This window comes from Leptonychotes weddellii, chromosome 10 (assembly GCF_054177405.1).
Source record: "Leptonychotes weddellii isolate Sample4059 chromosome 10, ASM5417740v2, whole genome shotgun sequence".
NCBI classification, from domain to species: domain Eukaryota; kingdom Metazoa; phylum Chordata; class Mammalia; order Carnivora; family Phocidae; genus Leptonychotes; species Leptonychotes weddellii.
In genome coordinates this window covers 50,398,670-50,422,081 of record NC_138378.1, presented here as the reverse complement: position 1 = coordinate 50,422,081, position 23,412 = coordinate 50,398,670, and the positions used below count along the sequence as shown (strand labels likewise).

Genomic DNA, 23,412 nt, shown 5'->3' with positions numbered 1-23,412 from the left:
AAAGTTATACACGCCCTACTTGAAAATCTTGGGTGAAGAGTTTTATTTTCAAATCAAACATGACAAAGACCATGAATGCCATTCTTCTAGCACTTGGCTGTCCAGTAAAACAGTTTTCTGCCATTGATGGAGGTGCAGTCCTGGTCCCTCCCTGCAGTGCTGGAGACGCAATCGGGAGACTCCAACCCAGGCTCTGGGTGGCCCTGTGCCTGGGATTTCTCACTCAAAACCAGGCCTCCTGTTGTCACTTCCTCCCAGTGTTGTCCTGGGTGACACTTCCCATTTGGGCTGCTTTCTATGGTCCCTAGCGCCTGAGGACAGTTTGGGAATAACTTCAGAAGAATCCTTGGACTTTTCTTTTTAAAACTCTCATGAGCCCATGAAGGTGAAGTGTTTCATTTCTTGTTTCTACGCATTGTCTCGCCACCGTCCCCCTGCCCTGTCCTGAGTGATTAGGAGACAAAGTCTGTGACTTCCCAGGAGTCTCTCGAGCGGATCCCAGGCAGAGTCTGGTGAAATTGCACCAGTATTCACTGCCTGGAGGAATGAATGGATATAGAAATGCGGGGCACTAATGTACATCTGTCTGCCTGAGTGTTGAACAGAAAGCATAAGGACCGCACACAAAGCCAACACTGGTTATTAGCCCAGCCCCATTCATACGGCTCCATGACGCTGCTAAGAATTTATCAGTTTGGGAAAAGAGCAAGCCAATCCACCAAGAATGGAGCCTAGAACAGAAGGCAAGGGAGGGGATTGGAGCCGAGCTGCCAAGCTCCAGCACATCGCAGCGGCTTCACAGGGCACACCGTGGCCTCCCCATCCCGAGGGACTCCAGGACCTTGCTCAAGATCACGCTGTACCCTTCACCAGCCGTGTGTCGGCTGTGACTCCGTGTCCTGCAAGGGCAACAGCATAGCCTACCTTCTAGAAGTGAGCTCTTCACGCTAATGCAGAGGGCCTCCTTTAAGCCAGAGAACCCAGCTGATCGAGAGCGCCCAAGGACCTCGGGAATGGCCCAGAAGTGGTGTTTGTTAACAAAGCCCCCCTCTCTTCCCCAGGCTCCCCTGCCGGCCCCGTCGTCCTGTGACCTCACACAGCAGCTCCTGCCGCAGACCATCCTGCAGAGCCCCCCTGCCCCCATGACACAGGTGAGTCTGGGGCTCAGGAAAAGGGACACCTGGTGGTTGTGCTTCCCCCAAGACATAACGCGCGGTATCCCCTTGAGTGGGGGGGATACACTGTTGCCCAAGTATATGTACCAAACCAAGATCCTGAAATGGGGAATGTTTCTCCCCATGTGCCCGTGGGACATGCTGAGCTATGAGCTCTGTCCTATACCTGTCCCCTCCGGCCATCATACTTTCCTTAATCTTCGTTCATCTTTCTGCCACTTTTCTCTGTTCCTCTTACTTTTTATGACTCCAAATTGATGATGTTATTTTAGGAAAAGTTTAAATTAGGCCAAATGTCATAGGGAGACTGCAAAATTTTAAGAGCTGTGAGTCCGGTATTATTAATATCACATTGGGGTTTGTTTTGTTTTGTTTTATTTTTTAAGGATCATGGCTTTGCTGAGTAATTCCTTCTTTGTTTCAACAACAGTCAGTGAGTTACTATTTGGGTCGGGCAGTGAGCGAGCATGAGGGGCACTGTCAGCCCTTGCGGTTAGTAGTCAAGGTTCAAGGGAGGGCCGGGCATATAAACAGACCAACCTCCACCGCAGGGCGCGTGTGTTTACAGAACCAGTAAGAAAATAGCACCCCCCCACCCCCACCCGGGGGGTGATGCCTGAGCTGGGCCTGGAAGAATGGGTAGGAGATTGCCGGGTGGAGGGCCCACAGGGAAAAGGGATGGACGTGGGTCTGCGCTTCACAGGGAGTTTTAGTATTTTTTTTTAAGATTTTATTTATTCATTTGACAGAGAGACACAGCGAGAGAGGGAAGACAAGCCGGGGGAGAGGGAGAGCGAGAGGGAGAAGCAGGCTTCCCCCCTGAGCAGGGAGCCTGATGTAGGGCTCGATTCCAGGACCGGGGGACCATGACCCAAGCGGAAGGCAGACGCTGAACAACTGAGCCACCCAGGCGCCCCTCGCAGGGAGTTTTGACAATATGCACCCTGCTTGAGGCCAGGCAGGCAGCTGAATGAAGCAGCAGTCATTCATTCTGTGGCCCGGGAGGGTGGTGGAGCTGATTGGTTTACACTCCGCTGAGGCCAGCCTCCGATTTCTGTTCCTTTACGGGGGCTATTTAGCTTGGTCCCACTCTCTGGCCACAAGGGGTCCTAGGTCACAGCAGCTCACCAACTGGCTGCACTCTTGCCAAAGTGTGGATTTCTGTGTCAGTGCAAACCTGTCTATAACATATGTCCCATTAACAGCAGTCTCGAATGCTTTCCTGGAATAAGAAAGACACCTGCTAGTACGTGCTCCTCGCTAGAGTTAGGCTGGGAGGATTAAAAACGACTCATCCAGAGTCAACTAATTAAAATCATCTATATTCGTCCTCATTAGGAAAAAAAAAATTCTCTTCGAATTTCCAAGGTACATTTGGTATGAAATTAGTAACTTTTTCAACCCAAAGGCACCTAAAATGAGAGTCCCTCTAACTTCTGGGTCTTGCATAAGTAAAGGAATTTCTTTGTTTTATAATGCATAATGATGTGATTAAAGTCTTCTTCAAATTCTCATTTTTCATGTATGGAACATTATTTTAATTAACAATAACAGTTCTTAGTCTGTTAGGCATATTATACTTAATAATAACCACATTCTTTAAGACATTCTTGCATAATGCTGACCTTTCAAGTCAGATGGCTCTTTTCATACCTGCTCCATGTAAAACAATGGATTCTACCATTTTCTCTCTTCCCATTCACCGATATTATCATTCTCGCACCCTATCACAGAAAGGGGGAAGAAATAAAATCCAAAATCTGAGAAATGATTATCTGGGTAGCTGGTGGTTTTGCTCCATACTGTGTTTCTAAAATGTCTGTAAGTTAACATAAAGGTCTTTATCAAAAAGGCCATGATCAGGAATAGAACAAGAGACTAATGTTTGGGTGTCCTGGAATGCCTTGAGAAAATCAGAATAATACTAGAAGTACCTAACACTTAGGAAACACAGTGCCGGCGCCTCCCTGACTGCCCAGCCCCCTCTTGTTTCCCTTTGGAGCCAACAGGGGAACCCAGAGTGTCCTCTCTACTAGACATGCAAGGCATAGCCCCGGAGTGTTTCCTGACTTTGTAGAACCCACCACGGAAGCTTTTGTGTTGTGTTGTGTTGTGTTGTGTTGTGTTGTTTTTAATTTCATACCTTGTAGAACTCCTTTTCTTTCTCAGTCAAATTCTCTTTCAAAATCCCAGCTCAGTGTTTTGATCATTTACTTTCTGCTGAAGTTTTTGTTGATACCGTCTGGCATAGCACAGGTATTTTTAAACTCATGTTGAGCAGCAGAACTTTTTCCTTTAAATGAAGTCTGAAGCCAGAGATGCTCTGATTGAGGTGGAATTGGGAGGCGGGGGAGGTGTTGCTGGCAAAACCTCTTGGCCTCAGCCAGCTCCTGAGACTGCGGATTCACGTGTTGGCCCCTACCACCTTCTAGCTGTGCGATCCCAAGCAAGTCACATGCGTGACATGGGGGTGTGATGTGAAGAATTGCTGACCTGCCTCTGCCGGCTGGGGCAGTGACTGGAAAGTGTGGGTCTCCCCACACGGCAGTACCCGCCTTTATTATTCGTACTGGTTCTTTTTATTAGTATTGTGCCACTCCCAAAACTGTGGTCAGTGATTCCGTCCTTCAGTGTATCCCAGCTGTATCCGAAACTCTCCCGGCCTCCTTGCTTTTCCACGTATGGGAGGTCAAAGGGCAGAGGAAGAGTCTCTGCAGGTGTTTGCAAAAGACAACGGGCAAGAAATGGATTAGGGAGATTGTTGGGATAGAGAAGATCGAGGGAATAGAGGTTTAAAAAAAAAAAGGGAGAAGAAGATAGGGAGAGAGGGAGGGAGGGGGGGAGGCAGGAAGGAAGGAAGGAAGGAAGGGGTGAGCAGAAAGCCCCGGCCAGCAAACACAAGAAACAGGAACTCTTGAGTGCCCCCAGAGAGCCCAGAGCAGGAGTACTGACCTCACCTGCCATGATCCCCCACTTTCCTCATGTTTCCTATAAGGAAACGCCTTATGTCAAGGTGGACAGGGACAGAATCTTCCCATAGCCAACCTCCATCCCAGGAAAGGGGTAAGAGGTAAAAGAAGGTGAAACTTGGTGCCCTTGTGCAAAGCACTTATCAGTGTCCCTCCTATAAGGTCGCCCTCTGCCAGTGTTACCCTCAGGACAAATGTCAGGTGACTGTACAACCCTTTTCCTTAGTTCTTCTGTGCACAGATTTCTAAGAAGTTCATAGCAGCAAATGAGCCCAGGGGAAGGGAGGGAGGGTGATAAGGCCTCCATGGCCCAGGCCTGTTAGGAGGGCAGCCACCCCCCTCCGCCCCTGGGAAATATCAAGTTCATTTGTGAATTGTTACAGAACAGCCCTGCTTTCCAGGATCAGATTTAGGATAATGATAGGACCCCAGATTGCCTGTGAACTGTCACCTGCTCTCCGATGCACGGCTTTTGACATTCATTTCCAAAACCATTTGTCTAACCAAATTTGGAATATCAGTTTGTGAGCACTGCTTACAAAATCACGTCTGGATTCTGTGGCCCTCCCGGACTGCCGTGCAATACGTTAGACCTGCAGATTCCGGTGGGCCTCGGAATAGCCCACACGGGGACCCCTGGAACACCCGGTCCTCATCCAAAGCCCCTGTGCGCTGCTGAGCTCCCCAGCAGCGAGTCACTCAGTAGGGATACCAGAATGGGCGGATAAGGGACCGGAAGTGAAAGTGGGCAGGGCCACTCAGGACAGCAGCAACATCTGTCTGCAAGGCTGAAATGGCTCTTTCATCTGGTTGTGTGTTTTGACTCCACCTTCAAGTTCTCAGCACAGTTCAGCATGTTCCAGACCATCAAAGACCAGCTGGAGCAGCGGACACGGATCCTGCAAGCCAACATCCGGTGGCAGCAGGAAGAGCTCCACAAGATCCAGGAACAGCTCTGCCTGGTCCAGGACTCCAACATCCAGGTGATGCCCCTTCCCGGGCCAGTGTCTGCCATGGCCTCTGTCCTCCCTGCCGCCCTGTGACGTATCTATCCGTCCTTTCAGGGTGGGCGGGACTCCCGCCAAAGTCCCTCTGTACTGCCCTGATTGAGTCCTGCTTACTAAGCATATTGAAACTTCCAACACCAAGTACAAGGAATGAATCCCACCTCCTCCACCCCCAACTCCAGGACAAATGTGAATTTCCCATGACACCCTCCCCATTTACCCCTTGCTCTTTTGGGCACATAATATCTATGTATCACCTGCATTTTCATTCATGAGTGGTGGTTGATCGCCCTGCACTGATGCTGGCTCCCTCCCAGGGGGTTATAAACTCCCAGCACCTGTCAACTGCCCGGGTTGCTGGTGGGGGGCATGGGCATTATTGTGCTGTTGCCTCTCATCCAAAGCGTTAATGGAGGGACATGTGGGAAATGATGAGATCTGTACCCTGCACCGAGGGGGACAGCAGAGAGAGCAGGGACTGAAAGTCAGCACCCTCGCATCTCCAGGCCACCCCATTTGTGGCATGCCCATGGTGGCCCTCTGCGTGTTCTGACAACAGCAGCTTTTAACTGTGACACCGTGCCCCGGAGGTCGCTTCTTTGAATCCTTTTGAGAGATTGTGTTTGGAAGGAATGCTGGGTATACTAGATCTCTTTCATGGATAAATGATTTTTACCAAGTTTCACTTGGATCAGTCCAAGACGATTTTTCTTCCCAAGTGCATTCTTTTGACCCAGGCTCTAATTGTGAATGTAATTCTAGCTCACCCTGGGAGCCTCCCTTGAGAGCTCTAAGCATTTGCACCCCCTCTTAGGAGAGGCAAAAGGAAGCAGGAGAGTACCTCGGGGAAAATGGCTGGAGCCCGGGACCTGTTGCTTCCCGGCCCGGTCCACACAGACCTTCCCGGGGGCTACCCGCAGGCTCTGTGCGGGCGCAGCGCCCAGCTGGTGCGTGCGGAGATAACGCGTGATGGGGCGGCGTTGCTGGGCAGCAGGAGACACCTGCTGCCTGCCATCGTGCCTCCCGGGGGCCCCCCAGAGGCGCTGTTGGCCGGCTTTCCGGACACCCTGTGCCCCTCCACAGACCCCCGGCCCCGGGCTGGCTCCGCACTGGGAGGACCGAGCTGGGCAGCACACTCACAGCCCCGCCTACGGGGTCGGGGGCGGAGCGTCCAGCCACGCCCACAGCCCTGCAGCTGCCCCGCCTCCTCAGCCGCGCTCGAAACGGACCAAGGAGAGAACCACAGTGTTTACAGGGAAAGAAATGGAGTCATCAGGATGTCAAAGTCCCTTTTTACTTATTCCTTCCCAGCTGTAATGTTTCCTCCCTGATCCAGGGCCTGATTGGCAGAACTTGCCTGACTCCAATTACTTGAATGGAATTTTTACACTAACAGGAAGGGGAAAATTGAGCCAGAAACTGCTAAAAGCAAGGTAGGCGTATGAACGTCCTCCTCAGAGCCCGGGCTTTTGTATTTCCTGCCTTTTCCACATTCAAGCTGAATTCTAAAATAACAGGCGACACAGGTTATCTCTTTCACTCCTTGTTATAAACAATTTTTTTTTCCTCCTGACCAATGCATTTTGTTACCCCCCCAAAGTACATATGCCCACAGAGCACCTTAGTTTTGTAAGGGTTGATGTGGAAATCAAGACCTCCAGTGTGTTCCTTCCCTGTTTTCATTCTTGTGACCTTATCTTTGCAGTGGAATTTTCCAAAGAACATGGAAATCCACAGATAGTCCAACCAGAGAACTTTTCCTCAAGCAGTCTGCCTTCTTGTAGTTCTACAGGTTTACAGACTTAAAGAAATACATTCCAAAATGTTTAACCAAAATGTGATATTCATTAAAAAAAAAAACAAAAACTGTGTGGTTCAAGCATAAAGAATAAGCAAGTAAAAATTAATTTACCCCTTCCCCAAAAAGGTAGGAGGTGGGAGCAGAGATTAAAGAATGGCAAAATGTTGATAATTGTTGAAGCCTAATGATGATACATGGGGTTTCCTTATACCTCTATTTTGTGTATTTCTAAGATGTTCTGTGATAATAATAAGTATTGGTAAAAGTAAGCAGATTAGAATAATGAGAAACCACAGGTGAGCATACTATTGGTTTATTCTTAAAAATTAGGAGATTTTTTTTTCTCTGATAACTTTTTCTACTTGAATTAGGGAGCTATTTTTCTCATACTTTCTATAAAGTTGACCCGGTGCTGTTTAAGACGTCATCTTCCTAAGCCATAAAATTCTACTTTATTGTGGATAAAACAGAGGCATGGATGTGCACAGCAGCAAACAGGATTGTCCCCTACAAAATCCTTTACCCAAATGTCAGTGGACTTTGCCACTTGACTTCAGTGCCCCGGAGCTTTCATTGAGCCTATGTGAGCATGTGATGCTTGCTGAGTACGATTAAAAAAAAAAAAAAAAGATTGGGTTATGAGGGAAAGGTCCTCTAAGGTGTTGGTGTTTGCAACTAGATGGAGTCACGAAGGGCACTACTTGGGGAGAGCTGTTCTGGTGAAAGGCTGTGTCTGTCACTCCCTGTGGTCCAGAGAAGGATGCCTCTTGCTCTCTTTTTGAGAGTATGCGCGCCCTCTGCTGGCTACTCAAAGAAATGCCTGGAAGGGCACCTGTAGCAATGGCAAATGTGTTCCTTGATTAGTTCTTTCAATCATCCATCTTTCCTTTTTTTCTTCCATCCACCCATCCATCCATCTATTCACCCATCATTCCTTCCTTCCAACTATCCACCTATGCACCCATCCATTCATCCTTCCATCCATCCTTCCTTCCATCCCTTCATCCACCCCCCTATCCGGGAGACACCCATTATGTATCCGGCACTTGGCTAGGCACTGTGGGAATACAGAGATACACAGGACAGGTAGAGGGTGCCTTCTACCCTCAGAAGGCACACATCAATGAGACAGAGCAGCAGACCCAGCAGTCTCTGACATGACACAAGCAGAAACAGTTTGCCCTTCGAGCAAAAGCCTCATTTATTTGTTTATTCATTCATTTATGTATTCCACTCATTCATTTCTTAGATAGTTTTTGTATGCCCAAAGAGGCTAGGGAACAAAGAGCTCCTTTTTTTATTTTAAATATGATTGTTACTATCTACCATTGATTGAGCCCTGACTACGTCTCAGCATAAATCTCATTTAATCCTTTACGAGCTATGTGCTCTTGATATCACTGTTTTATTAATGAGGAAACTAAAGCTTGGAAAAGTCAGGAAAATTACCCAAGGTCATACCAGTAGCACATGGTGGGGTTGGAATCTGAACTAAGGTATGTAATTGAAGCTACATTATACCGCCTGTTATAAATAAAGGTTGCATGGACTTGAAATCTAATCAGAAGGTAAATTGTACCCTACCAGAAAAATGTATGTTATGTAGTGTGTGTATTGGGTTTTTGCTGAAGTGATGAAGTGTAGGTCATGCCATATTATAGTAGGTAGCTGGGAACGTGTAAAGTATTAATCCCCAAATGGAATCTGAGATGATGGATACCCAGAAAATTCTTAACTTCTAAGGTGACAAAGAGCTCTCATTATTCAAAACCTCTCTGGTGGGGGTGAGGGATGTGACTGGACAGCGGGGAGATCAGGTGGGGTGGTGGAAAGGGCACCAGATGGGGACCTGGTCCAGTTCAGCCACCCACCCACCTCGGGCCTCTGGGAGGCAGCTCGAACTCACCCACAAGGCACACGCTTGAACTAATGATCCCTAAGTACTCCTGCAAGTGTCTGCTTGGCTTGGTTCTGCCTCTGCCTTTCCATAATCCCTCGGTCACTCAGCCAATGGTCAGCATGTCGGTTCTCCACTGGCTTGGAGGTTGTCCTGAGCTGAGTACAGGAAGCAGGGTTAAAACCCCAGATGCTGGAAGGAAGAGGGCCTCCCTCCTGAAGAAGTCAAAGCCCCAGGTCTACAAGGGAGGGGAATACTGCTTGTCAAGAATCCGACATATTAGATAATGGCAGTTTTCAGTGCCCACAAGGACCTTTGGTTGAAAGAGCTAGTTACAGGTCTTAGGTTTAAATTATGATTGAAAGTATTAAGGTTGTTCTTCTTAGGCCTTTAGAGTCAATTTACAGATTACATTTTATTTACAAATCTAATTTGGTCTAAAAATAGCAGTGCTTTTACTTGTTTTTATTTATGTTAGTTTATAGATTTAACAAATTGTAAATAATCAACAGTATCTACAAAAGCCATTAATCTACAAGTTCGATATATCTAAATCCTTCAAACATTTCAGGTGCCTAACAAGGTAGGCTTATAAACTTAAGAAGTGAAATCTTTCTTTTTTTTTTTTAAAGATTTTATTTATTTATTTGAGAGAGAGAATGAGAGAGAGAGAGAGAGCTTGAGATGGGGGAGGGTCAGAGGGAGAAGCAGACTCCCCGCTGAGCAGGGAGCCCGATGCGGGACTCGATCCCCGGACTCCAGGATCATGACCTGAGCCGAAGGCAGTCGCTTAACCAACTGAGCCACCCAGGCGCCCCTAAGTGAAATCTTTCTAAGCACTTAATCAGCTCTTTTAAATCAAATACACCAGACCTACAAATGAGGTAGATCGAGGTTCTCACAAACTCTCGAACATTCTACAAACTTGATCAAATTCCCTTAAACCTCTCAAATTAAGATTGCCAAGCCAACATATCACAGGTGCCTTCCTGGGAATGCAGAGTCACCTCATTAATGGGGGCAGGTTTGCCATCTCAGCTGGGAGCACTGGGTTGAAGATGCCAACCCCAGTGCGGGTACATGCCCCGGTCAGTGGCCTGGTCCTGCTGCCAGGATGGTGCAGACTGTGGCGCAGGTTAGCCCACCCTCGGCCACCACTCATTCCATTCACAAGATATTTCTCTCTCATAAGGAGCCGATAAGCCAGCCCAGACTCTATATAAGTACGTCAACTCATTTATAGGCCATCCAGGTCTAAGCATCTTTCATCATGTTAGACCTCCATTGCTAGACCATAGCTTCTCGAAGCCAGGGTCAGTGTCCCTCCAACTCACTGTTCCATCTCCAGGGCCCTCGCACCGTGCTCATGAATTGATAGCCTCCAGCGCCCCCATGTTGAGTGAATTAATTCTTCCCAGGCAGGTCAGAGACAGCAAGAAAGCTGACCTCTTACCGTGGCTAGGGAATACAAAGAAGGTTCAGACACCTTGGTGTGTGAAGGCGAACACCTGAAAGTGAAGGCACCTGGGATCCCAACCTTAAAGGCCCTCTTGTTCTGCTTCCAGATGTTTCTGCAGCAGCCGGCTGTATCCCTGAGCTTCAGCAGCGCCCCGCGGCCCGAAGCTCAGCAGCAACTCCAGCAGAGGTCGGCCCCAGGCTCCCAGCCCCAGCTCGTGGCCAGCCCTCAGCTTCCAGGGCAGATTGGCTCTGCCCAGGTGGCGAACCAGCACCTGCTCAGAGAATCCAGTGTGATATCAACCCAGGTCAGCGTGCTCGTCTTCACACTCTGTCCTTGCCACTGAAGCAGACCAGGGCACACTTGAGTCCCGCAGCCTCCCTGACCTGGAAACCTATTGAGCCATTCCTCTTCTGTGACTGGGGCTAGATTATGGTGGTGTGGGGTTTTCCTTTCCTTATTCTAAGATGCTCTGAAGCCCCAAGTTGTAATAGTTTCCTCCTGTGTTTTATTAATATATTAAAATACCTCAATGGTATCCTGCAGCTGAAACTTTCAGTTTTGATCCTGACTGGGGTGGGAGGGAGATATGGACACCCAGACACTCACACCGACAGCCATATGTCCCCACGTGTGTGTGCTCCGTCCTCATCACCTGCTCTTGGTTTTAGCCATTTTCAGTGTGAGAACACAGGTTATATCCACTTCCGTTCATTTTCCCTTTCCCTGGGGCCAGCATGCCCCTTCCAGTCCCCACCAAGCCCTTCCCTCACAGCCATTACTGCCTACTACAAGCCACAGTGACCTTGCAATCTGACAGTCTTCATCAATCAATGGCACTTGAATTGAATGCAACTAAGAAGTCCTAAGCCCCTGCTTCTGGAAGACCAAAGATTGGGAGGCAAGATACAGCCTTTCCTCAAGCCTCATATTGGCATACGTCATCATGGGTCCAGTAAACATCTGCTGAGCCCCTCTTATTCACCATCCCCCAGGGGAAAAGACGTGAATAAGACTGGTCTTGACTCCAAGGAGCTTCGAGTCCCATGGGTCCTCTGGGAATGTAAACAGATAATGTACAATAAAAGGTAGAAAGTACACATTTAAGAGTTTGGCCCATCTTCACCCAGACTTAAGGGTTTTCCTTTAAAATGCAGCCTTTTGATTCTAAAGGTCAAGAGAGAAATTAATGAGAATAGTCAAGAAGAATCTAGAAAAGAAAACACTGAGGAAGGACCTACACTAGCATTGAAAGATTTCATGGGTGCTCGGACAGTTAAAACACTGTGGTGCCATCATATGAATGGATGGTCGGCGAAACAGTGCAAAACCCAAAAAGCAAAAGCAAATCCAAGCCCATTCCCTCATTTAGTTATGATTTCGCTCAACAAGTATTTGTCAAGTGCTCACCGCATGCTAGGTACTAAGTTCTAAGCACTGAGAGACAGCAGTGAACAAAAGAGAAAAGAAAAAAAGCATCTCTGATCCAACTCAGGAGAGAGAGGCAAACAAGCAAAGATCACAACCTGTCAGGTGGTGATGCGGGACCACTGGTGAAGGTGGGGGGTGGGCTGGAGTTTTAAATAGGTGGCCTTCTCTTAGAGAAGATAATATTTGAGCCAAGACCTGAGGGGATGAGAGAATGAACCATACTGGTATTAGGGGGAAGAGTATTCCACATGGAGGGGTCAGCCAGTGCAAAGGCCCTGAGGCCAGAGTACTCCTGGTGAGTTGGAGAGAAAGAGCAAGGAGGTCCAGGTGTCAGAATCAGTGAAGCAGAAGGTAGTTCAGTTCATGCACATTTTCCTTGCCTGCCGAGAGCCTGACACTGTTCTAGGCCCGAGGGATTCAAAGAATCCTTGAGGTGCTTATGATCCAACGGGGAAGAGTCACAAGATCAAAATAGTTCAAAAAACTCGTGGGTCCTAAGAGGAAGGGCCAAGGTGGGTAGAAGAAAGGGGTTCTGGGAAGGGGGGTTCCTGGAGAGATGACTCCTGAGTTGAGTCTGAGTTTTACCTTTCTCATTAACACGACTGCTCCAGGGTCCAAGGCCAATGCGAAGCTCGCAGCTGATGCCGGGAAGCGGCCCCTCGGTGAGCAGCTTGACGCCCCAGTTCAGCAGCGCCACGGCAGTGCTCCCGCCAGCTCTGAGCCTGACCACGCTCGCTTCTGCCTCCCAGGACGGCAGCCAATGCCGGCCCAGCCCAGCCTTCAGCCATGATCGGCAGCTCAGGTACAGAGACTGCGCTTGTTTGAAAGACAGCTGAGGTGCAGCTTTCCAGGGACCATTGCAGCCTTCCTGCTGTTGTAGATGGAGGCAGAGTTCAGGTGATCCCAGCCAAGAGAGTGGCAAGAGAGGGCCGGGGGCTCGGGTGGCTGCACTCCTCATCCTCCGAGAGCAGAGCAGGCGCCTTGGGGATCGGGGCAGCCAGAAGGGGCCCAGCCGGGCTGGGCAGGCGCTGCCGTCGGCCCGCGGGTCCACAGTTTGGGCGCTGGTTCAAGTTTCCCGTTTATCTCCTCCTCTGCCCCAAGGCTGCTGCTGAGCCAGCCCATCCAGCCCATGATGCCTGGGTCCTGTGACGCGAGGCAGCCCTCAGAGGTCAGCAGGACTGGACGGCAAGTCAAGTAGGTGGCCCCGGGTGGAGGGAGGAGGCCGAGAGCCGCACTGAGCGCTCTCGGGCTGGCAGGGTTCTCATCGGCCTGGACCAGCAGTGCTCGTGTGAGCCGCACCAAAGGCAAGGTCAAAGTGTGTCCACACCCTTTGCAGGGACACCCCCTTAGCTCTTCTTCCGTTTCCCATTGAAGAAGATAAAACTGTGGGTCAGCATCCCATGCTTAGAACAGGACCTGAAGGAAACAATTATCTGTCATCATCTTCAAGCATCTTTACGGGTCCTTCACCCTTGGTAACAACCCAGGTAAATGTAGCCTGAGCCCCCTCCCCAGGCCCCCCCATGGCCCCGTCTGACCAGCAGATACCGGCAAGTTCCACAGGCACACTTGAAGCTCCCCTGCTCTGGGGCTCTGGCGCCGAGCCACGGGGCTGTGAAACCCTGCAGATGTGGGTTCTCCTTTCCTCCCAGACACGCCACCTTCTCCTTTCCCCAGACTCCTCGCCACCGGCGGCCCCGACGTCCAGAAGCAGCTTTCCTCCGCTGTTGCTTTAATTACTCCGGACAAAGGATACTGGAGATAGAGGAGTGGATACTTGAAAAGCTACTGGGAAATAGCTCCTAGCTCTTTGACATGAGGCAGAAGTAGAACTATCTCACAGACATCTTTCTTCTAAACACTGGTTGAGTGTGTGTCAGCAGTTCGCTGAGATGGTGCTAGCTAATTCCCCCACGCCATCCCCTGGCACCGGCCCCTAGAAGCCCTTCCTCCTGCGTCCTCCCTCAGCCAGCAATAACAGTAGCCGTGGATGGTCACTGAACATTTCTGAGGGGCAGGGGCTGTACCTACAGCATTTCATTTTATCCCAATAAAAACCACGTGGGGACGAGATGGGGAATGCACACTTACGGAAGCCGCCTTTAAATTCCCTGATGGTGCTCTCAATTAGACAAAACAAAGACTCTTGTTACATTGCTTTCCAGAGATGCTTAAAATGTAGTGAACTAGGCAAAAGTGGGAATTCTTTCCTCTGGAACTCTGCCATTTTTGGTCAACACAATAATTTCTACCTTCCCCGTCTCCTCCAGACATGACCTAATGCCCCATCTTGTTATAAATGACAGAGAGAAATAACATTTCCAAAAATATAATGCAAAATGGACTTCTCTATAGCGTCTTTAAACACCTGTTCCTATTCTGTGCTCCTCTGGAGGCTTCCTAAATGGCCTTCCTCTGCCTCTTGTTCATGGTCCATGATCATCAACACCTTTTTCTTTTTTAATTGTGGTAGAATATATATGTAACAAATTTTACCATTTTAGCTCTAAGTGTACTGTTCAGTGGCATTCACCATCACCACCGTCCGTCTCCAGAAGTTCGTCTTCCCAAACTGAAATTCTGACCCACATTACACACCAACTCCCTGCTCCCTCTACCCTCCAGCCCCACAGTCTTCTTTCTCTTATGAATCTGACTCCTCTAGGAATCTTAATCTAAGGGGAGTCACACAGTATTTGTCCTTTTGTGACTGGCTTACTTCATTCAGTATAATGTCCTCAAGGTTCATCCATGCTCTAGCACGTGTCAGAATTTACTTCCTTTTTAAGACTGAATAATATTCCATTATGCGTATATACCATATTTTGCTTATCTGTTCGCCCATCAATGGGGATACTTGGGTGGCTTCTACTTTTTGGCTATTGTGAATCTATGTTGCTATGAACACGGGTGTACAAATATCTGCTTGAGTCCCTGCTTTCATCTTCTCTGGGATATATACCCAGAAGTGGAATTGCTGGATCATATGGTAATTCTTTGCTTAATTTTTTGAGGAACTGCCATTCTGTTTTCCATAGTGGCTGCACCATTTTACATTTCTTTATTTTATTTTATTTTATTTTTTAGAGAGAGAACGTGAGGGGGGAGGGGCCACGAGAGAGGGAGAGAGAGAATCTTAAGCAGGCTCCACACTCAGCGTGGAGCCCGAATCGGGGCTCAATCTCACAACCCTGAGATCATGACCTGAGCCGAAATCAACAGTCAGATGCTTAACCAACTGAGCCACCCAGGTGGCCTCCCCCATTTTACATTTCTATTAGTGCACAAAGATTCCAATTTCTCTACATCCTCATCAACACTTATTATTTTGTTTTTTATTTTTTTCTTAATAGCCATTGTCATGACTAGGAAGTGGTATCTCATTTTGATTTTGATTTGTGTTTCCCTATTGTCTAAGGATGTTAAGCATCTTTTTTTGTGCTCATTGGCCATTTGTATCTTTTTTTGAGAGAAATGTCTGTTCAAACCCTTTGCCCATTTTTGTAGTCGGGCTGTATTGTTGTTGTTGAGTTGCAATCCCTTGTTAGATATATGATTCACAAATACTTTTTTATAGGTGGCCTTCTCAATCCATGGATAGTGTCCTTTGATGCACCAAAGTTTTTGATTTTGACAAAGTCCAGTCTATCTGTGTGCCCTTTCGTTGCCTGTGCTGCTGGTATCACATCAACTCCTCTTTCTTAAAAGTCTGTTTTCTCCTTCCCACGTGACCAAACAGGTATCCACAGAGCCAGGCTGTGTTTCCAAATGCAGACATGCACACCACCAGCAGCAGCGCCTCACCCCCCGTTCTGCTGATGGGACAGGCGGTGCCCCAGCCCAGCTTCCCCGCCTCCCGGCAGTCACCCCTGCAGCCCGCACAGGCCCAGCAGCAGCCACAGCACTTCCTGCAGGTGGGCACCACCGCACGCATGCGCCCAGGCACAGGACAGAGCTCCACAGCCCTGGGCTGACAGGCCTTTCCTCCCTGGCTTTCAGGGTGGCTCTAGTCCTCAGTTCCGAAACAAACTCCAGACAGATTTGCATTTGAGGCTTTATAGTTTATGAAGTTTATAATACTTAAAGTTTATAAAGTCTTTGTATATTTAGTAGGAGAAATTTAGACTCAGCTGTTATGCCTCATTTGATATGTGCTTAAAAGATCCATCTTTAATACTATTCCATCTGACAAACGCTATTTACAAAATTTATATCTAGTATGCTTTGTGTGTAGTTTGGAATATGAGAGAGTGCGGGGCAAATTTGAATCAGTAAGATGACTAATGCCTGAGGGAAAAAAAAAAAGATCCATCTTTAAGAAGTAATTGTTATACGGTGTCCATATTTTTGAGAACAAAATTGTGGTGGTGGGACCTGATTACTGTGATTGTCAAACTTGTTAGTGTGTTTATACACAAGTCTTCTACAAATACAAATTACATGTTTAGTTAAAGATTCATCGAACTTGCTTGATAAATACAATAATGTGGCCTGAAGTTGGGGCTTTCTAGGAAAATGTGGGGCACTTTTACATGTGGTCACTGCTTGCTTTAAGCAAGTGCCAAACACACTGGAAGGAGGGAGGGTGAGAGCCAGTGGTTGACGTTCAGATGGGACCAGAAGTGTCTGCTCAGGCTCTGGCCTTCCCTCCGACATTGCCCGGAGCACCCCTTCCTGCCCCAGCCCTGCCCCTGTCCTTTGCACATCCTCCCTGGCCTCCAGCCCCCGCCACAGGGCAGGCCATGGCTTTCCCTTCGCTCTACCTCCTTGCTTGGGCACCTTCAGAACCACAGGAGAGTGTTGTGACTGAGACATTTTAAGGACAGTGCAATAGAGATGAAAAGAGTCCTCCTTGAAGGTCTTGAATGTAATTTAATTCCAAAGATGCTAACCCATCCGTGATACACTTTTCAAAAGTTCCCTGGCCTCAAGCATAGGGACAGTCAACTCAAGACTTCAGCTTTGCATACCTTGTCATTTTGCAGGACACAAGTGATTTCAGATGGGTGCAGGTGAAGGGAGAAGGCAGGGATGGTCTGGGCAGAGTTAGAGGCCTCCCGCATCTTTCTTCAGCCCTGGCAGCAAACATGTTGATGGGGACCTGTTCCTCCAAGACATGGGGCTAAGAAGACACAGAGCATTTGGGCCTTCTTGCTGGACTCCGGGCCCTCATGGTGCGGTGTGGGGAGAGGGGATGTCTCACAGAGCGGCCAGGCTCGGGGTCTGTGCCAGTAAGAGCATTGTGGCTGGAGGCCTTCATGGAGGAAGGCCCCAGGGGCACCTGCCGCAGAGCCAAAGTGCGGGCGAAGTGAATGGAGAGGAAGGGCCAGTGTTGCAACAAGAAAGAGACAGCCTGAGCCAAAGTGGAGGCGCAGGTGTGCCTGGGGTGCTCTGGGTGGTTTGGACAGGGGAGATTTCATGGATGGGAATAGTGAGGGGTGGGACTGAAGGTGCCAAAGTTAGGGTTTGACCAGTTGAAGTTTCTGAGCTTCAAATTAGGAGGCTGGCAAACAGCAGTATTTGGGAGTGGTTACAGAATCAGGGACCATGGTGAAAAATATGCAGACTGCATGTGTGTTTGGTTTCTGCCCTGTCAATGATCTGCATGTAGTCTCAGGTCCCAACATCCCAAAATATACAGGCCACATGTAGATCATGTGCACCTGTTCAGAAAATGACGTGCCCAAAGCCTGGTCCCTGGCCCACTGGCCCAAAGGAATCCCTAGCGCTGGCAGAGAGCTTGACTTCCGAATTCCCACCCACCTGGCAGAGCCTCAGGCTCCTTTCTTCCCCACCCACCCTCCCCCGCAAGGTCCCACCACCACAAGACACGCCCCGCCCCGCCACCCCACCAGCCATGGAGGTGAGTCCTCTAGCCCTTTGTCCTTACTTTCCAGGTGCAGGCACCAACCTCTCTGCACAGTGAGCAGGACTCGCTACTTCTTTCCACCTACTCGCAACAGCCAGGGACCCTGGGCTACCCCCCGCCGCCCCAGCCCTCACGCCCTCCCCGAAGGGTCAGCAGCCTCTCTGAGTCCTCGGGCCTCCAGCAGCCACCCCGGTAGAGTCCTGGCACCTCCGTCGGGTCACAATCAGCTTTAACCAATGGACGGACCATGGGGGTGGCCACAGGAACTGGGGAGAGGAGTTTAAACCCTTGGCTTTTGAGCGCACTGCATACATTTCAGAACTCCTGGATGGTAACCATCTCCAGAATGCAGTGGCTGGCCGTGGAAAATGATCAGAATACTGGCCGTGTTTCCCTAGCCTCTGTGTTTCTCGGGCACACTCTACAGCCATACTCGGATAGGAACCGAGTGCCCCACGAAAGCGTCATTACTCAGTTCACTTAGCAGACGGCACGTCTCGCCACGTCCTCCCCGAGAGCGCACTGGTCCCTCTAGCCGGCTGTGGTCCATCCACACTTGCTAGCTGGCCTTCACTCTCCTGATCCTCTTTCCTTTGCATTCGAGAAGCACTGGGTCAGAGATCTGTTGAAGAGAGAGAATAAAGAGATTATTTTTCATTATTTTTAAATGGTGGTTTTTGTTTTAATTTGCACAGCTGCACAGAGGAGATAACTTAGGCACTTTCAGGTTTTAAAAATAAGGAGGTCTTGTGACTTCACTTGGAGACCCAGGAACAAAAACAGCCCACCAATCAGATGGTCTTTGTTAACCAGGCCGCAGACCCACGCCCTCTGGTCTGAAACCTAATGGAAGAAGGCTCTTTCTGGTGGTTATTGTTTCCCCTAAATAAAACACTGGACTGTTCCTGTTTACTTCCTTGATTGCAACTACAAAGGCAGACTCAAAGCAAAGCACAATCATGCAGCTGATATTCCGGAATTCTGTCGGGAACTCCGAGACGGAATGGGAGGAAGAGGTATCCCAAGCCAGGCAGGCCCATGGAGCTCCAGGTCCCCGAGGAAATCCCAGCACGCGCCGGCCCCTTGAGTCAGAATGCTGCATCTTTCTACAGATCTTTCGTGAGAAGACCGAGGATTGGATTCTCCTTTTCAAAATGCACTTTGCTTTTTTTGTATGTTTTGTTATGTTGAGATGTTTCTAAAGAGAAGATTTTATGTAATTAAAAGACGAAGTGTAGTGAATTGTACAGCTGTTGTAATAATGACCTATTTCTATATAAAATAAAATTGTATGGATTATGTGTAAATTATTTTGTATCTGAGACACCAGTTCCTTTCCCAGATATAAAAGTATAAAAGTTTTCTTGTGTTTTTCTGTGAGTGGCCATTTTGTAATAAATTAACGAATTTGTACAATTTCCTCTGGAGGCAGTTTCTGTCCCTTGTTATCTATGCATGCATACATCTTTTCTTCATTGTTTAAATTTTTTTTTTTTAATTTCAAGATATTCCTAAGGGTAATCGCAAGCAATCAATGAACCAGGTAATGGCATTAGGTTTTTTTAAGCTGCAGCATGGGCACCAGCCCGTTAGGTTCTGGTGGAGATGACAGAGACATTCTGCATCAAGGCAGTCCCAGCCCATAATTAACCTCATCTGGGCTAGAGTTCATGGGCTCCCCCTGCCAGCACTTAGATTATGCGGGATGCTCGTGGGGCTCGTGTGTCTGTGTGTGAGAGGTGTGTACACACATCGTGTTGAGCAGGGGGAGATAACAACAGCAGCATCTAGGAGGCTTCTGCCAACTACAGACATCCTGTCTTCCCCCCGAGACTTCGTCACCATGACATGAGGATGGAGAATCACTGAGATGGTGATGCTCAGCACAGCCCTTACCACAAATGTTGGTCCAAGAGAACGAAGTTCCTTCCCTTGGTCTGTCGCTACAGCTCTGTGCTTCACCTGCTTCCTGTGAAATAGGGATAGTGCCTCTGTCCTCTGACGAGGAGCAGTTTGGGACGGCACGAGAGGCTATACAGACAACAGAAAAGGAGTTCTACTGTTCACACAATTGTATTCCTAAAAAAAGGTAAGTCTAAATGTTTTGCATGCATTAGGATCATTTATTCTTTAAAGGACCAGAAATGAACCCTTTTATTTATTTATTTATTTATTTATTTATTTATTTATTTATTTATTTAACAGAGAGAGGGAGGGGGTGCAGCGGGAGAGGGAGAAAGAGAATCCCAAGCAGGCAGCGCAGAGCCTGACACGGGACTTGATCCCACAACCCTGAGATCATGACCTGAGCCGAAATCAAGAGTTGGATGCTCTAACCGACTGAGCCACCCAGGCACCCCATGAACCCTCTTTTTTAAAACAAAAAGTCTGGGGATGCCTGGCTGGCTTCGTCAGTGGAGCATGTGACTCTTGATTTTTGGGTCATGAGTTCGCGCCCCACATTGGGTGTGGAACCTACTTAAAATGAAATTAAAAATAAAAATGTAGAAGCTGCTTTTAGGCAAACAGGCTTGAGCAATGGAAAGTAGAAAGGGCCCACAGCGACCCCCTGGCTGAATACAGACAGGCCCAGCAGGTGACCCACCTCAAAATATCCAAAGGCCCTAAATAACCAATGGGCTACTTACCAAAAAAGGGAAAATTCCATACATCACCATACCTCCTCACCTTCCCTCTTTAGAAACAGCCCCCACCCACTACCTCATTGCAGACACCCTCTCCTTGCTGTCCTGCTTACTGCTCCATTGCCGTGTATTCAATAAACATATCTCCTTTATTCTGTCTTGGGTGAAGCCTTTCACGGCCCATGCCACAGGCTTCCACACGATCATCGCCCCACATCTGGGGGCCCCCATCTGATCAGGAGACTCACCACATTTAGACACCACAAAAAAGTCTGTGTGAAACTAGATGAACCATTTTGTAATTGAACTGTTTTGTAAATTCAAAGGTTTATAAATCTGATCTTTCTGTATTTGAATTTTAGTTGGCTGTCAGAATCCTTCTAAGTAAAGCAAGATTTTTTAATGGAAACAGCATATTTATTGTCCTAGGAGTTTCTAGCTGGAAGCCATTGAAAGAGGGTGGAGTATAGCACGCTACTAATTTAATTCAGCATTGCTTAAATCTTATACATGTTGAGAATCTGGATAAACTCAGAAAACTCATTACTGTGCCACATTTCTTTAAACCCACATAACATCAGGGGAAGTTTAATCCCTAAGCTTTTGATTCATTTAATTTTGCTCATTAAAAAGTTGTTTTGCAACCCTGTCTTGTTTCCAGAAAAACCATGACCTTTGTCTTTGGAAAATTGTAAAGTCTTGGCTCATGAGAAGGGGCTGAAATGTGAACTCTGGAATACACAAGTTTTGGAATGCTGCTACTGAACACATCTTCCTTTAGCGCCTTCCTTCTGCACCACCACACCCCTTTCATCTCAAAAATCTTCCAGTGGCTTTTTTTAGGAAGTCCCATTGGACCATCCAGCTGAACCCAGCACAAATCTGCCCCAGAAGACCCTCCAGCACTTAGGGTTTGTTGCCCCCTCGAGACTGGGGTCTTCTTCCGTGCTGCCCACACAGAGCATTCAGATCCTGTCTCATTTTAAGGATTCCCTGGTAATCACTAAAAGTAAAAAGACATGGGAGAGAAGCCCAGCTAACAAATACTGAACACTTACAAAGGACACAAAGTTCACCTTAAAGGTTTTGGTCTGTGGGCGGCCAGCAGTAGACTGGCCTGACTCCTGAGGCTTGGCTGAGAAAAAGCTGGAAGAGCCCACAGAGCTAGACTGAAACATGAGAGCCCCAGCCAGGCTGATGAGTATCAGCGCCCTTCAAACCAAATGGTTTTTATTGTCTGTTTGACCTTTACTTAAAGCAGCACAGTTGAGAGCTGAAAGGGACGTTTTGTCGATTTCCACCTGGGGTGGGAGGGGGGCGGGGAATGTCTATTTGCTTGAAATTTCACAACTTTCAAGATACAAGAAGATCCTAAAATGTTTCCGAGAAAATAAAACATCACAAAGGGTGACATATGACATGGAGAATGCCTTCAAAACGCTGGGGAGAAATTATTTTCAACCTGAAATTCCATTCAAGTGAAAGTAGTAATGAATTTGAGGGTTGAATAAAAACCTTCAGATATGTGAGGGCTCAAAAACTTTAGCTCTCGGGCGCCTGGGTGGCTCAGTTGGTTAAGCGACTGCCTTTGGCTCAGGTCATGATCCTGGAGTCCCGGGATCGAGTCCCGCATCGGGCTCCCTGCTCGGCAGGGAGTCTGCTTCTCCCTCTGACCCTCCTCCCTCTCATTCTCTCTCTCAAATAAATAAATAAAATCTTTAAAAAAAAAAAAAAAACTTTAGCTCTCATCCTCCCTGTCTTAAGCCACTAAATGGTGTGCTCCTGTGAAGTAAGGGAGTTCATCAAGAATGAAGAAGGCATAGGTCCATGGGTCCAAGTGACTGTCTTAGAATCCCCGGATTGGAGACAGCCAGTTATTAGTCTCTGAGAAGCTCCAGAATGATCCCTCTGGGCACCTCCTCAGATCTCCTTGTCATCTCTCATATATCTAAGCTACTTGTCCAACCTGACTGCCTAATGCTTCCCCAGGTCTCCTGCCTTTTGCTCCCCTCTCTCAGTATGTCTTCTCCCAGGCTTTATACCCCAAGAGACAGCATAGGTGGAAAGCAACTTACCCCCATACTCCTTACTCTGTCCTCATCTGGCTCCTTCCCACTCCCCATTGCTCCAGTAGTGAAACTTGCTAATATCACTGATACTCTCCTGTTTGGAGAAACTTGTGGGTCCATATATTTGCCTTACTTGAACTCTGTAGCATGTAGAACCTGTTGACCACTCTGGCTTCCTTCTGACTTAGAATATTTCCAAGTAAGTCTTTTCCTACTGCTCTAATGACAGGTTACTAATTTCTTCAGCCTCCGCTCCCACACCTCTTAAATGTAGAGTCTACACTGGTCTTCTCTCTCCAAATCCTCTTGATTTTACCTCCTTGTTTAACTATAAAATCAGCCTGCTTCTTTCAAATCCCACTGCAACTGCCTTGATTCAGATCCTCCTTGTCTCTATTATGTAGTTTCTTTCTACTCGTTTCCTTGCTATCTTGCCCCCCTGCTCCTAATCTGTTCTTCAGTGTAGCTAAATTAATTCTAAAACAAATCTGATCATGGCAGTGCCCTCCTGACAATTTCAATGTTTCATTACCTGTAATACTCAAACTCACACTATCTCACCTCCCGGCCTAGAGTCTAGAAAGCCGTACTGCTTCAGACCGGTCACCTGCCTCGCTCCACCACTTCTCTGCTTGGCTACCTCCTGCCCATCCTTCCAGCGCAGCACAAACCTCCCTGCTTTCTGCACCGCGACCCACCCAGGCATCGGGCCAGACACGACCCTCGGGTGGCTCCACGGTCCAGGACTGTAAGTACTCGCGTTCAGGAGTGTTCCTCCTCAACGTGAGCACTGCCAAGGCGGCAGCTGTCTCCGACTTCTCTCGGCGCAGCCAGCCCCGCACCGCACTCAGGTTCAGCAAACGGTGGCCAAATCAATGAGAGAATGGGTAAAACAAAGGAGCGTCTTCTTTTCCTGGCCCTGTTCCCATGCAGCTGTGAGCCTGGCTCTTACTTCCTCTGAAGGCTTAGGACAAGAGGCGGGGGAAAATACCGCGCCTTCGCAGAGCGGAGGAGGGAACTAAGCGGCTAGGAGCCAGGTGCCGAGAGCGCGGCCGGAGTGCGCAGCCGCGGCCCGCCCCGGGGGCCCCACCCC

At 48.3% G+C, this 23,412-nt stretch overlaps 1 protein-coding gene and 1 long non-coding RNA gene across 4 annotated transcripts in view; one reads left to right on the top strand and one right to left on the bottom strand.

Annotated features, from left to right (window-relative positions):
• NPAS2 (neuronal PAS domain protein 2) overlaps positions 1-19,036 on the top strand; it is a 156,156-nt gene extending 137,120 nt beyond the window's left edge. For all 3 annotated transcript variants that reach the window (XM_081833411.1, XM_081833412.1, XM_081833413.1), the window contains exons 15-21: positions 1,062-1,151; positions 4,981-5,127; positions 10,415-10,612; positions 12,348-12,538; positions 12,838-12,930; positions 15,476-15,650; positions 17,634-19,036. In XM_081833411.1, the coding sequence (XP_081689537.1) occupies positions 1,062-1,151; positions 4,981-5,127; positions 10,415-10,612; positions 12,348-12,538; positions 12,838-12,930; positions 15,476-15,650; positions 17,634-17,801 (1,062 nt within the window). In that variant the 3' untranslated portion in view covers positions 17,802-19,036. The remainder of the gene's footprint in view (positions 1-1,061; positions 1,152-4,980; positions 5,128-10,414; positions 10,613-12,347; positions 12,539-12,837; positions 12,931-15,475; positions 15,651-17,633) is intronic.
• On the bottom strand, positions 16,589-23,396 carry LOC145723875 (uncharacterized). Its single transcript, XR_014149230.1, has 2 exons — positions 23,018-23,396; positions 16,589-18,227 (listed from the first exon to the last, which is right to left on the bottom strand). It is a non-coding gene; the product is annotated as an uncharacterized LOC145723875 (long non-coding RNA).
• Between the last annotated feature and the right edge of the window lie 16 nt (positions 23,397-23,412).